This window comes from Nicotiana tabacum, chromosome 2 (genome assembly GCF_000715075.1).
Source record: "Nicotiana tabacum cultivar K326 chromosome 2, ASM71507v2, whole genome shotgun sequence".
NCBI lineage: Eukaryota > Viridiplantae > Streptophyta > Magnoliopsida > Solanales > Solanaceae > Nicotiana > Nicotiana tabacum.
In genome coordinates this window covers 29,010,794-29,024,748 of record NC_134081.1, presented here as the reverse complement: position 1 = coordinate 29,024,748, position 13,955 = coordinate 29,010,794, and the positions used below count along the sequence as shown (strand labels likewise).

At 34.7% G+C, this 13,955-nt stretch overlaps 1 protein-coding gene across 1 annotated transcript; it reads right to left on the bottom strand.

The window, feature by feature from the left end:
- Window positions 1-12,621: 12,621 nt before the first annotated feature.
- On the bottom strand, window positions 12,622-13,321 carry LOC107794964 (phosphoribosylaminoimidazole carboxylase, chloroplastic-like). The gene is made up of 3 exons (XM_075225524.1): window positions 13,160-13,321; window positions 12,963-13,068; window positions 12,622-12,752 (listed from the first exon to the last, which is right to left on the bottom strand). The coding sequence occupies exons 1-3, from the start codon at window positions 13,319-13,321 to the stop codon at window positions 12,622-12,624; spliced, it is 399 nt and encodes a 132-aa protein (XP_075081625.1).
- Between the last annotated feature and the right edge of the window lie 634 nt (window positions 13,322-13,955).

Genomic DNA, 13,955 nt, shown 5'->3' with positions numbered 1-13,955 from the left:
GGATGTAAATAATTTGCTTTAGTGTGGAAAAAGAAGAAGATAATTTGAAAAATTACAAGACATTACACAAAGAAAAAATTTAAAACAAGAAAAGCATATATATATATATATATATATATATATATATATATATATATATATATATATATATATATATATATATATATATATATATAATTTTAAAAGAATGGTAGAAACTAGAAAAAAGAAATAAAGAAAAAATCTTAAAATAATAAGGAATAAACTAGTGGGCTGCTCTAGCGGTGAGCACCCTCCACTTCCAACCAAGAGGTTGTGAGTTCGAGTCACCCCAAGAGCAAGGTGGGGAGTTCTTGGAGGGAGGGAGTCGAGGGTCTATCGGAAACAGCCTCTCTACTCTAGGGTAGGGGTAAGGTCTGCGTACAAACTACCCTCCCTAGACCTCACTAGTAGGATTATACTAGGTTGTTGTTGTTGATTGTTTTGTCTTGAATAAATTAATTTTCTGCTTCTTGGAAGAAGCTAAAATTTTTTGCTTCTTCCCAAAAGCAGAAAAGCTGCTTCTGCTGGTGGCCAAAAGTACTTATCCATCTTGGCTCTTAAATTTTTAAAAAGTATGTTTTTGAGGAAAAAAGTACTTTTGAAATGTTAGAAGCTTGGCCAAACAGGCTCTTAGTGTGGATAAAACTATTAAGTACTATTATAACTTATGGCTTGTTTGGCAAGATGGAAAAATCAACTTATTTTAAGAAATACTTTTTTTCAAAAGTGATTTTTGAAGAAATACTTTTGGAGAAAAATAGTTTATGTTTGGCTAATAAATTTAAAATGTATTTTTAAATAATAATTTGTGTTTAGCCAAGCTTTTCAAAAATTACTTGTAAATGTCAAATTACGAATTAGCACGTGAAGGGATTTGCTTAATAATTAATATTATATAAGTAGATAAATAGTCACAAATATTTATTATTAAAGATAAAAATTAAAATTTTATTTTATTTAAGTAAAATATAAAACTAAAATTGAAAAGTATTTTATTCGTTCAAGATGATTTATATGATTTAACAAATATGAAAGTTCATCCCAAAAGTCATTGTATATTATTTAATAGTTTAAACTAAGTTAGGTTATTTTGGTATATACAATATTCTGCTAAGGGCATTTTTGGTAGGAAAAAAGTTCAAAACTGTTTCTGCTTCTGGGGAGAAGCTACTTTTTTTTACTTCTTAAAAACTGCTTCTAGTCAAAAGCAATTTTTTATCCAAAAAAGCTTGGAAAACACCTTAAATTAAAGAAAAAAAGCACTTTTTTGGGGAAACAAATTACCTTTGGCCTTAGAAAAAGTTTGATCAAATAGACTATTACTTAGTGTCAAAGTAGAGAATTTGTTTTTTTAATTCTATGGCAAACTTGTACGGATATATTATGAGATATATTTAAACAAATGGAGCTCTACAGTCTTAGTAATTAATGCCGCCAAATTCCCTAACAAAATCAAATGCATTCTCGTTTTGGATTCTTTTTGCTGGCTGTATATTTGTTCTGATAACTATTTATGAGTGCAATATGAAATTGTAAAGATAGCGCTAGGGATGGCAATGGAGCGGTGCGGGTTTGAACGTTTGCGGGGCGGGGCGGGTTTGAGAGTTTGCGGTTGGGGGCGGGGCGGGTTTAATTTTTAAATTAAAAAAATAACGCGGGGCAGGGCAGGGCGGGGCGCGGGTGGGGATTTAATTTTTGAACTAACAGACATATTGGCTAAATATTAAAACCGCAGTCCCCAATTTCACTCTATTGACCTAGTCAACTGCTCTCTCACTCACTACGGCTCATCTCTCTCCTTAGTCCTCTCGCTCGATAATCAGAGAAAAATTTACATCACCTTTCAATTATCAGTAAAGGTCATTATTCTGTGGTTTATCAAGGATTGGGAGTCCCTTTTCTCTCTGGATTCAACTTCTCACTATAGCTCCATTTTCTATAGTGGTTTATCAAGGATTGTGGTTTACTATTGGCATAAAATGCCTGTTTTGGTAGCTACACCACCTGCCAGTATACCAATACCTCCAATTCACCTCATAAAATCCCTAATTCACCCCAAATCCATCCACATATCCAACAACAATAACACAACAACAACCAAATATCCAACAACAACAACCAAACTTTCAATAAATACTTTAAAACTAACAAATTAAAATTCAATTGAACTTAACAATCCAAAACCAAGTTAAAACTAATTACAACAAGTTTAAAATTGTTTAATCTAATTCAAAACTGGTTCTATTTGTCTAGTTCAAAGTATATAAAAGTATTGGTCAAGGGGTGTTTTCTACAACATCATCATCACCGCCTGATAAACTTTTATCTACAAGACGGTGTAGAGAACAGTCTTGTGGAGGACAAGAAGAACGATCACGGGAAGGACGGGAAGAACGATCACGAGCAGGACGGGAGGAACGATCACGTGGAGGTCGACCCTCTAGTGATGACTCACGAGACCGGGGCAACGAAAAAGCTCCACTAGATAGGAGAGTTCTGATCTGATCTTGCATGCCAAGGAATTGAGCATCTCTAAGCCTTTCTCTTTCCTTGGCCGCTTCTAACTCGGATGTGAGCTTTGTCACTGTCTCCCGCATAGCCGAGAGCCTCTCCCTATTAAGTTGCTCGCCTTGCGAAGAAGTCCCTATTCCTTGCATTCCACACCTATAGCGATGGAATTTTTTAGTAGGAAGCTCGTATACCTTACCTCATTTTGAACCACCAACATACTCCAACCATATTCTTTCAGCATCCTCGTCCGAAGGTTGGCTTGGCTCGCCCGATTCACCAGATGGATGACTACGAATGAATTCCTCCACGTTACTTTGGTAGCGGCCCTATATTATTTTAAATTAAATTAGTATTTCAAAATTATTATAAAAGTAAATTATAACACTTAAAGAAAATTAAAAGCTTACATATGCAGTCTCTGCCCGGTCCTTGACCCACTTATCTGCATCCCCCTCTTTCTTCTTCTTTATAATATGTGTCTCCTTGAATAGCTCATCATGGATCATTGAACGCCCATACTTCTTTTTCTGAAAATTAATTAATTTAGTTAATAAACATAATAGATATACTTAGAAAAGTAAAATAATTTAAGCAATTACCAATCTTCTTTTTATTGTCCCTAGGCTGATCGCACCTCCAGTGTGCAAGGAGCCTCCCTTCTCGGATGAGCGATTTTTCTTTCCTTTTTCGCTCCTCTCTAAGAAATCTACGGTAAGACAATGCCTTTGCAAATCATTCCATAAATTCTCAAGTAATCAATCACGCCTTTTGTTCTTCTTTCTAGCATCCGAGAAATAATCCGCCAATCTCTTGCGAGCTTTATGATGAAAATTTGCAGCCACTTTTGCGCTATAGCGGTCTTCCCATACACACTTGCTATATATTTAAAAAGTTAAATATTAGATGAAAACATCATAAATATAAATTATTAAACTGCTTAAAAGAATATTTATACCTTAAATTGATTAAAAATTTGCTCCTTCAGCGAGAATGGAAAATCAGTCCAAGTCGCATAAGGGCCAACATAAAGCTTTCTGATGGCATTGGTGATTATCTTCGTAATATTATTACCCTGCCTGAACCTGCAATTTAAAAATAAAAACACATTAATATCTTAGTAAAAACGGTACAAAACAATAGACGCAAAAATAACAAATAACTCTTATCCATCACCCTCAGGGACTATGATGATCTTTCCATATCGATCATAATACACTACCTATTCATTATCATCCTCAGCATGTGTATCAGAGGCATGTGTAGACGGTGTAGGGGGCTCAGAGCTACTGCCTCGCAGGCAAAGGCCTAAAATAGATGGAGTCGATGATGAAGATGGTTGCGATCCATGTGACTGCGACATAGTTGGATGCGACCCAAGTGGCTGTGATACTGATGGATGTGACTCGAGTGGTTGTGACATGGATGGATGCGATCCATGTGGATGTGATATGTAGTGATGTGATCCACGTGGATGTGATACAGATAGTTGCGATCCACGTGGCTGTGAGGCAGCTGGACTGTATGTCAGACGTATAGTCCTATGGCCTTGTGATGGAAGACCTGGTGTCTGGATGAAGGTGTAGGGCTCGTGATGTTGTGAAAGCTCAGTATAGACGTGTGGTGGAGGATAAGACATAGGCATCTCTGAAGAGGGTGGGAAAAAAGGAGTATTATTATCTACCCTCCTCTTTCCCTTCCTAGCCTTTTCTCGACCCCAAGAACTAGTAGGGTCATTGTTACCTTGACCCTTGCCTTCCATCTGCATAATATAATACATCTTTAGATTGAAACATATAAGAAACTAGCTATAAAATGAGAGTGCTTTAAAAACCCAACTTTTTAATCCTCATCGACGTATTGTTCCTCGTCTGAGAATTCTTCGTCCTCACTTGTTTGAGCTTCATGAGTTGTTTCTTCGTCCTCATTTTCTATAATTGTTACTTTATTTATATCAACTTCTTCCAATATGCGTTCAGGATGTTCCAAATCATTTTCTAACTAGTCGTCCACTATTTGGTGAACACTAGAGATATTGTTTTGATATGCAACATCTACCACATTCTCGACTCCCACCCTACCTACAGGCTTAGATTTTATTACAACCCACCAATCGGACTTATTCCGCCGCAATGGATAAGGAGCATAATACACTTGCCTAACGTTATGTGCAATTATGAAAGGATCATAGCGATCATACTCCCTCGTATGATTAACCTCAATTATGTTGTATTGGTGGTGTACTCTTGTACCTCTTGTTGGATTTGGGTCAAACCACTTGCATCTAAAGAGTATCAATTTCTTATATGGCCAACCTGTATATTCTAGTTGTAATATTTCTTTGACCACACCATAATAATCAATATCTCCAACTTGGTTGCCATCACCACCTTGAACCCACACCCTGTTGTTGTTGCTATTTTTATTTTTAGAGAAATTCTCTGTATGAAACCTATAACCATTCACTACATACTTAGACATTGTTGTGACCTGAAGCCCAGGTCCCCAAGATATATCTTTCAAAAATTGATTTACACCATTATTTGGATTATTTACCTACATAGTGTTAAAAATATTCATAAGTTAGCACAACTTATATATATATATATATATATATATATATATATATATATATATATATATATATATATATATATATATATATATATATATATATATATATATATATATATATATATATATATATATATATATATATATATATATATATATATATCAGGATAAACTTACAAATTGTTTGAACCACGTATCAAATCTCGTATATACAACATCATGGCCAAATTGACCCACGAAATGACTGTGACACATCAAATATTTTTAGTAGTTGCATCAATATGTAATCACAGTAAATTTTATATTTTGATAACTAATAAATCAATACTTACTTGAGAAATGGTAAAACTTCGGGACAATTTAACAACACATGAAGTGTAGCTGACTTGTACTCCGTATCACTCAAACTTCTCTTTCTAACATCCTTAGAATATCGGTCTGGTTAATTGAATATGGACATTGTTTGATATAATGGATCATTCACACATTCGACAGTGTGCCTGTTGGGCCTATTCCTAGCACATGGCACGTTACACTCAAAATAATAAGAACAAAAATGTGCAGTTTCCTTTGCAAGATAGGCTTCGCATATAGATTCTTCAATCATATTCCTCTACTTAACAAATTATTTGCATTTTCCAATTGTCCTACATAATGTCATGTTATCCAAGAACATTCAAATAAAATAGAATATTACATCAAACTTATAATATTACCTCTCAAAGGGATACATCCATCTGCATTGAATAGGCCCTCCAAGTCGTGCCTCATGTACAAGGTGGATTGGAAGGTGTTCCATCACATCAAAGAAATCACATGGAAATATTTTTTCCATCTTACTAGAAGTTACACTAATGTTTTGATCCATCCGAAGTAGGTTTTCTTCCCTTAATGTGGTAGAACACAAGTCTTTGAAAAATAAACTAATCTCTGTGATGGGTTTCCATATTCTTTCAGGCAAACCACAAAATGCAATAAGCACTAAGGTCTCCATGAAAACATGACAGTCATGACTTTTCAAACGGCTCAACTTCCCTACCTCCATATCTACTTTTTTTCCTAGATTCGACGCATAACCCTCAAGCATCTTCAATTTCGTAACCCAATCACAAATTTTTCATCTTTCCTCCAAAGTGAATGTGTAACTTGCTTTGGGCTTGAACACCTTACCATTGTTTGCTGTCTGCAAGTATAATTCAGGTTGCCTGTAATATTCTTGTAAGTCCATTCTAGCCTTCGGGTTATCTTTTGTCTTACCTTTAACATCCATCACTATGTTGAACAACTTATCAAAATAATTCTTCTCAATATGCATGACATCAAGGTTGTGTCGGAGAAGATTATCTTTCCAATAAGGCAACTCCCAAAATATACTTTGTTTCGTCCAATTATGAGTAACACGATATCTGGGGAATCTATAAGGTGGAGCCTCAGTAACTTTACTGAAGTTCTGGACCATCTCCCAAATTTCCTCACCTGAAAGTATCAGAGGTGGCGAATCATATTCCACTTTATTCTTTTTGAATGTATTTTTCATCCTTCTAAACTCATGATCATCGGGCAAGAACTGACGGTGACAATCAAACCATGATTGCTTTCGACTATGTTTCAAAGTGAACGCTTTACCATTTTTCATGCAGTAAAGACAAGCTAGCTTCCCAGCAATCATCCACCCAGACAACATTCCATACGCAGGAAAATCGTTAATAGTCCACATTAAATTAGCATGCAATTTGAAATTCTGCTTGGTTAATATGTCATATGTTGGAACACCATCATACCACAATTATTTTAGCTCATCAATCAAAGGTTGAAAATATACATCAATCAAACTTTTCGAATTAAGTAACAATTTAAATATATATATATAGACTAGTCATACACAACTCAGGTGGTAGATTATAAGGTGTAAGAAAGACAGGCCAGCATGAATATGGTGTCGTAGATATAGAAAAGGCGTGAAGCCATCCGCACACAAACCTAACCAAATGTTCCTCGGTTCACTAGCATAATCTGGATATGTCCTATCAAAGTGCTTCCAAGCCTCTCCATCTGAACGATGACACATAATACCAGGTAGTCTTCTATTTTGAAAGTGCCATCTCATATGAGGAGCAGAACTAGTCAACGCATATAACCTCTTTAACCTAGCTATAAGAGGTAAATAATGCATCGCCTTGACATCGACCATATTCCCGCTGGAAAGCCTCTTGAAACGAGGCTTTTCGCAAAATTTACAACTGTCTAAAGTTGCATCATCTTTATAATATAATATGCAACCATCTTCACAACAATCAATTCTCATTGACGAAAGTCCTAACTTATAAACCAATCTCTTTGCCTTATAGAAATCACCAGGTAAGTTGATATTAGGGTCAACTAGTTCACTCATAAGGTCAATGAAAGAGTCCATGGTTGCTTGAGAAATATTCCAATCAGATTTGATACTTAGTAATCTAACTGCAACAGATAGTTCAGAGTGCGGACTTCCTTCACGTAGGGGACGACTAGCTTCCTCTAACTGTTCATAAAAATGTTTTGCATCATCATTAGGAGATTGTTCAACATTTTTATTGGGATCACCCCCGAAGTGTATCCCAAAAGCATCCGCAACCATATCCTGAATTCTAGAATCAACGATTTGTATTCTCCACCGACCTACTACTTTCACCAACAACCATGTTATGAAATATTCCACGGCTACCATCGATCTCTCTATGATTAGTCCACACAAAGTAATTCTCTATAAACCCCTTCCTATAAATATGAAGCTTAACTTCCTTTGATTTTTTAAACTTCATACAATTGCACTTGTAATACTTTAACTATATATAGCTTGTTATAGCATATGTTAGTGTATTCATCATTTGTATTACAAAATAAAGTGTTAACGGATTACATTTATATTATTTTCATAGTAAATATAAAAGTGATTCAAAAGTTTGAGCAATGTTGACCTAATAACCGACCAACTTTGGTCGGTTATATTCCAGGAAATAAAAAATACCGACCAATGCTTCCCCTGCATTAACAGACCAATTTTGGTCGGTAATTATAAATATAAATTCTTTAAATTTTATAAAATATTTTAAATAATAATATAGTTATTAAAATTTAAAAAATTGGGCCCACACTACCAACCAAAGTTGGTCGGTAATCAAAACTGTTCTTTGACTAAGCAAGTCTGACCAGCTCGGTCAACTTGTTGACCAATTTACCGACAAACTTTGGTCGGTATGTAATTTTAAAAAAATATAAAATATTTTTTTTGTTGTTTCCGTCCATGTTGGACGATTTTTTGGTCGCTTTTTCTGACCAACCAACGTTGGTCGGTACCGCTTGATCGGTTTTTAGCGGATTTCTAGTAGTGTCTTGGGCTTTATCTTTGTTGTGGAATTCCTATTTAATTTTGGTTTAAAACTTTGCATTTTCGATTATATCTTTGTAATGTCTGTATCTGCCATTATAGTATTAATGCAGTAGTAGCAATGTACTGTTATTGGTGTCATCTCCTAAAGCATTAAGGAAGGTTTTCCTATGGGAAATTTTATCAAACACATTATGCATTGTGTCCGTATATATTTTATCAAAAGCTATATATTTAATTCTGTCTATATACATTGTGCACTGAAAAGCAATGACAAGCAAAAAGGCTACTTCAAAAAAGTTAAAAATATTTGCGGGGCCGGGGGGGGGGGGGGTCACGCGGGTGAAGTGCAGGGCGGGTGAATACGGGTTTAAATCCTATGTGGGGCGGAGCGGGGCGGGGCGAGTTGAAATTACGCAGGTTCAGACACAATATGCCCCGCACCCGCACCGCCTGCCATTCCTACTGTTATCATAATCAAAATGACTTACCGTTTCCTTCCCTATTCGGAGTTTGGTATTGTACCGATTGTATATGTCATAGTTGGTGGGAATTCTTATAGACTTTCCTTCAAGCTTCTGATAGCTTTGAAGCTCATTTCATTAAGATTGTTAGCAAAGGAAACTACTGGCGAATTATTAGGAGCTTGAGGTAACAACATCTTCTCTGGATTCGATCAATAAATTTTCGGAGTAACTCATTATCTCCTTGCTGGATTTTAAAGATATTCTCTAACTGTTTTTCAACTTTTTGTGCTCTAGTGCGTACCTTAGACAAAGGCTTCTAATTTAATTTTTGGGAAATAAGGAATACCAAGTTAATGTTCATTTTATGAGTGTTTTTTCGAATTTCTTTACGAGCACTAATTCTATCCCTAGTATCGTCAAGTTGTTTCCTTTGATTTTGGTTGTACATGTTATGACGTGGTCCCGGAAATATGATGTCCCATCATACTTCTAGAATATTCGGCATCTTAAGTTTCTTTGGAATCGGTAATGGAGTTGCACTTGCTTTCGGACACTATTGGGAGTATTTATCTGTATCAATCCCTTTGAATACGGAAAGGATTCCATGGATTTACTCCATATATTCGCCGTGCTTGAGTTATTTCTGCAAGGTTAGAACTAGATTTTACAAATCTGAATTATTAGGCGTATCTGAACCTCCTATTCCAGCATCATTTGGAAGTCTCCGATATCAGAATTTCAAGCGTAGTAGTGAGCTAAATGTTGGTGAACTAGCACTTACAGTTGTTGCTAAATTAATTATGGCTTCATTAATTTGTTGGCTCCATGCCCTTTGAGCGAATATGAACTCCGCAATTTCTAACTTTTCGGATGTTTGTCTCACCAATCGTTGAGGTGATGATCCCCTTGAAAATCATGGAGGAGAGTTTCTCGGATTGGAAATTGGGCACTGTCGTTTTAATTATGCGCAATGGAATCATATGTCATTTGATTATTTTCATTTGTGTTGATTGAAAAATCTTCGGTCGTGTTGCTAGTTTAAACTGAATGAGAACAAAGGATTGTTAGTATATTAGGATGAATAACGAAATTGCTTTAGCTCGGTGGGCGCCAAATTATTTAACTCAAAATTTAATTATTAGGCATAAATAATTAAATTTATTTTGTGGGCTAAAAAATAGTTGAATAGTTATGATTAAGTATGAAATAAAATAATGAATTATATAACAAAAGGGGAAAGAGATGTTATTTGATGGTAGCTTAGGACTTGAATGCTCGTAGCATTATGGAGAGTTTGTATGACTACCAAAAGTAATAGAAAATTAATAGAGCTTCTAATGTCGATAATGATTCTAATGATTGCAGATTGTTTTCTCAAATGGACAAATGTTAGCTTTTATGATGGTAAACCCGGGTTACGTAATAAAAAATTAATAAAGCTTCTAATGTCGATAATGAATCTAATGATTGCAGATTGTTTTCTCAAATGGACAAATGTTAGCTTTTATGATGGTAAACTCGGGTTACCGTTTCCTTGATTCATGCTGCTGTTACACTCATTCAATCTGTCCATTTAAATAATTTATAACGATTGATTTAACGAAGGATCTTGTAATAGTAGAGTAAATGATGAATTAATCTCGGATCCTTCGGCATCTGTTGATCTGCTATCCTTCTTATCCGTGAACTCCCCAATCATTTATGAATTCTCCAAACATTAGACTACCTTTTCCGAGTAATAGAATTGATCTTCCAAGAGTCTTTTATCTATCTTTGATTTTCTGACCTTCCGATTTACACTCTTGGCACTGGTCAATTCTTGTTATTTGCCCTCTTCTAAATGGTACACGTGTTAGTGCGTTTTTTACCAATACAGATAGCTTCGAATATTTTTTTCTAGAAATTTTAGGAGAGGAAGATTTTTGGCAGGCAGAATATCATAATTAAGATTCTTAATTAGCGGGAAATAGGATAAGATTCTTAATTAGCGGGAAATAGGATCTTATCCGATTTCTGCATCCTAAATTTGAAATAACAAAGACCGTTATTAAGATAATGCGTGCAACTTTCATTTAATATTTGAGACATGTATCTCATTTGATATATGAGACACGTGGAGACAGTAATCAAACTCTCCCTTATATATAGTACTAGTTGGGTCAGCCCGGGCTGTGCCCGAGCCCAATCACCACAGCTAATTTCAAATGTTTAAGAAATTGTCTATGATGATTTTCTAAATGTTTATACAATCAAACACTAAACAGAACTAATAGGAAGGAAGGTCTACTTAGAGGGTGTTTGGCTAAGCTTATAAGCTAGTCAAAGTAGCTTATAAGCACTTTTCGGCTTATCTACGCGTTTGGTAAAATTAAAAGTGCTTATAAGCCAAGTGCTTATAAGTTAAAAATAAGCCAAAAGCCATAAGCTGGTCACCCCCAGCTTATAAATTTTTAGCTTATAAGCACTTTAAGTTTGACCAAAATTTTTACTATTTTATTCTTAAATATTCTTTTTTAGAACAAAACTCTTGCATCAATACTCACTGCCTCAAGTACTATCTCAACCTAACCCCCTCCCTCCGCCTCTTCAAGTCTGCAATGCTCATTGACTATTTAAGATAAGCAAATTCTCTATTCCTTTGCATATTTATATCTATGTGATTGTGTATTAATCTTTGAACTATATATAATAAATGAGGACATGTCAAATATTTTGTTATGTTGCTTTCTAAGTGTTGTGCTGATAAAGACAGTATTTGTTTCTCTTCAAATATTTTGTCCTATTTAGGTTTATTTTTTACTGAGAAACTTTTATCAATTTATTAATTATTATAACTTATAATTATATGCTTATCATAAAATAAATTATATTTATCATAAAATTTATCTTATCTAAGCACAGTTGTATATAAAATAAAATGACAAATAAAATATTTTGTATTTGGATCGATTTGGAATCTAAAATTTTGAAGATATTACGCCCTTATAGGTATAAACACTTATAAGGTTATTTAAGTCATTTTAACAGAAAAAAACTTATCAGCACTTTTTTATCAAATATTGTAGCAGCTTATTATTAATTTCAGCACTTGTATCCAAACGCGTAACTGCTTATTTATTAAATCAGTTTCAGCACTTAAAAGTACTTTTCAGCACCTAATGCTTATCAGCTACTTCAAATCAGCTAATCCAAACGGACTCTTATAATTGGAGTAAACTATATATGCCATAGCAAAACCAAGATGTAAAATATTTAATCTTGTGCATATAGAGAAATCACAAGGAGTAGTTTCATTGAGCAGAATTTTATTACTAACATATATATATACAGAATCATGGTAATGATAGTAAATGTATATACATGCAATGTATTCCATCATATCCAAAGATGCAGAAATTCGATTTCAGTAGTTGAGTTGCTCTGTCAGATCTCATAGTACTAAGGCCAATGAAACCAATTTTCTTTAACTTGATTGGTCAGTTCCTCAAGTTGTAACTTTAAGTTGATTCCATTAGCTATATGTACTTAAGTAAACTTTTTCAAACCCGTAGCACACCATGATACCCGTGGTAGACACTGCAAAAGCATTTTTTTTGCGCAAATATGCATGATGAAGCAATCACATCAAATGTTTGGTAAAAAAATACATAATACCTACAAGAGTCAATTTGTACATCTTGATCATTACATAATTATAGACGTATCACCATAAATTGCAGAAGAGATCTCCTCATCACTGTTAGCTACAGCATTGCCACGCCCATCATACGCCAGCCTCCTGTTCTTTATCATCAGAGGACAACCGAACAGATCCCCTGCTCGTTTAGCACTTTCAAGATTATTAATTTGCTTTAAGCATATATTTCCATCAATGGTAAGAAAAATATTGAAAATGTTTTAGAAGGGGTATGGTCTACGTACACACTACCCTCCCTAGACCCCACAGTGTGGGATAATATTGGGTATGTTATTGTTGTTCTATTAGAAGGAGAAGAAAATTTAGTACAACAGTTTTATAAGCCCACCTGCATAATCTAGGAAGTGTAATTGCATGTTGAGAAAAGTAGATCTTCTGAAGATATTTATCCTGTTACAAAATACAATAATTGAACCAAACAAAGATTGATAATCCTAGGAGTAAGAAAACTGAATAGTTATAAAGTAAAAACACTGCAAGTAAAAACTATTGTTTCATCCAAATTTATAGGATATAAAGACTAACCTGGATTATACGAATAGTAGAGGCTTTAGGTTCACAATCCACACCTTGACGTTCAAGCTTCTCAAATGTACCCACATCAACATGCTCGATCTCAACTATTAGAACTCCGCACGTAACTTTAATATTCAAATTAACTTGCAGAATAGTCAAAACAGCAAACATATATTTGACCAAAACAAAAAACCTTTTTCCAAATTCTTTAACGGTGACACTATCATCATAACTTCTCACCACATGATATGTGCTAATGTACTTGCCGGGCAATTCTCCATCGGGTCCAAGACAATCACTTTGAGTGCTATTTGGGATACTTCTTGACACAACATACGACCCAGCTGCCCTCCTCCCAAAGCACCTATAAACATATCAGACACTCCATGGATTGATGAACCACTGCATTATTCGACATATTCCAGCACGCTATTAACATTATTAACCAGAAAATACAATAGAACATCATTGCACTCACATAAAGTAATTAACTTTAATTTAAACTACATACAATAACAACTACACCACCTCAGTCCGAAACAAGTTCAGTTCAGCCTATGAATCCTTACTAACCATGTTTCTCCAATTAAAATCTGTTTAAATAAAACCACATAAACTTTAAACATATATTTATCCAAACAACAATAGGAAATAACCTGACCTGAATACAACAACAGTCAATTTATGTCCCAAATAAGGAGTTGGAGACCTAAGTCCAATATTGAAATTGTTGTCTAGCTACTAATTCGCCCGAGTTATCGTCAGCATCAGAAAGATATCTTAATCTTTTAAGAGCTTTTGTATT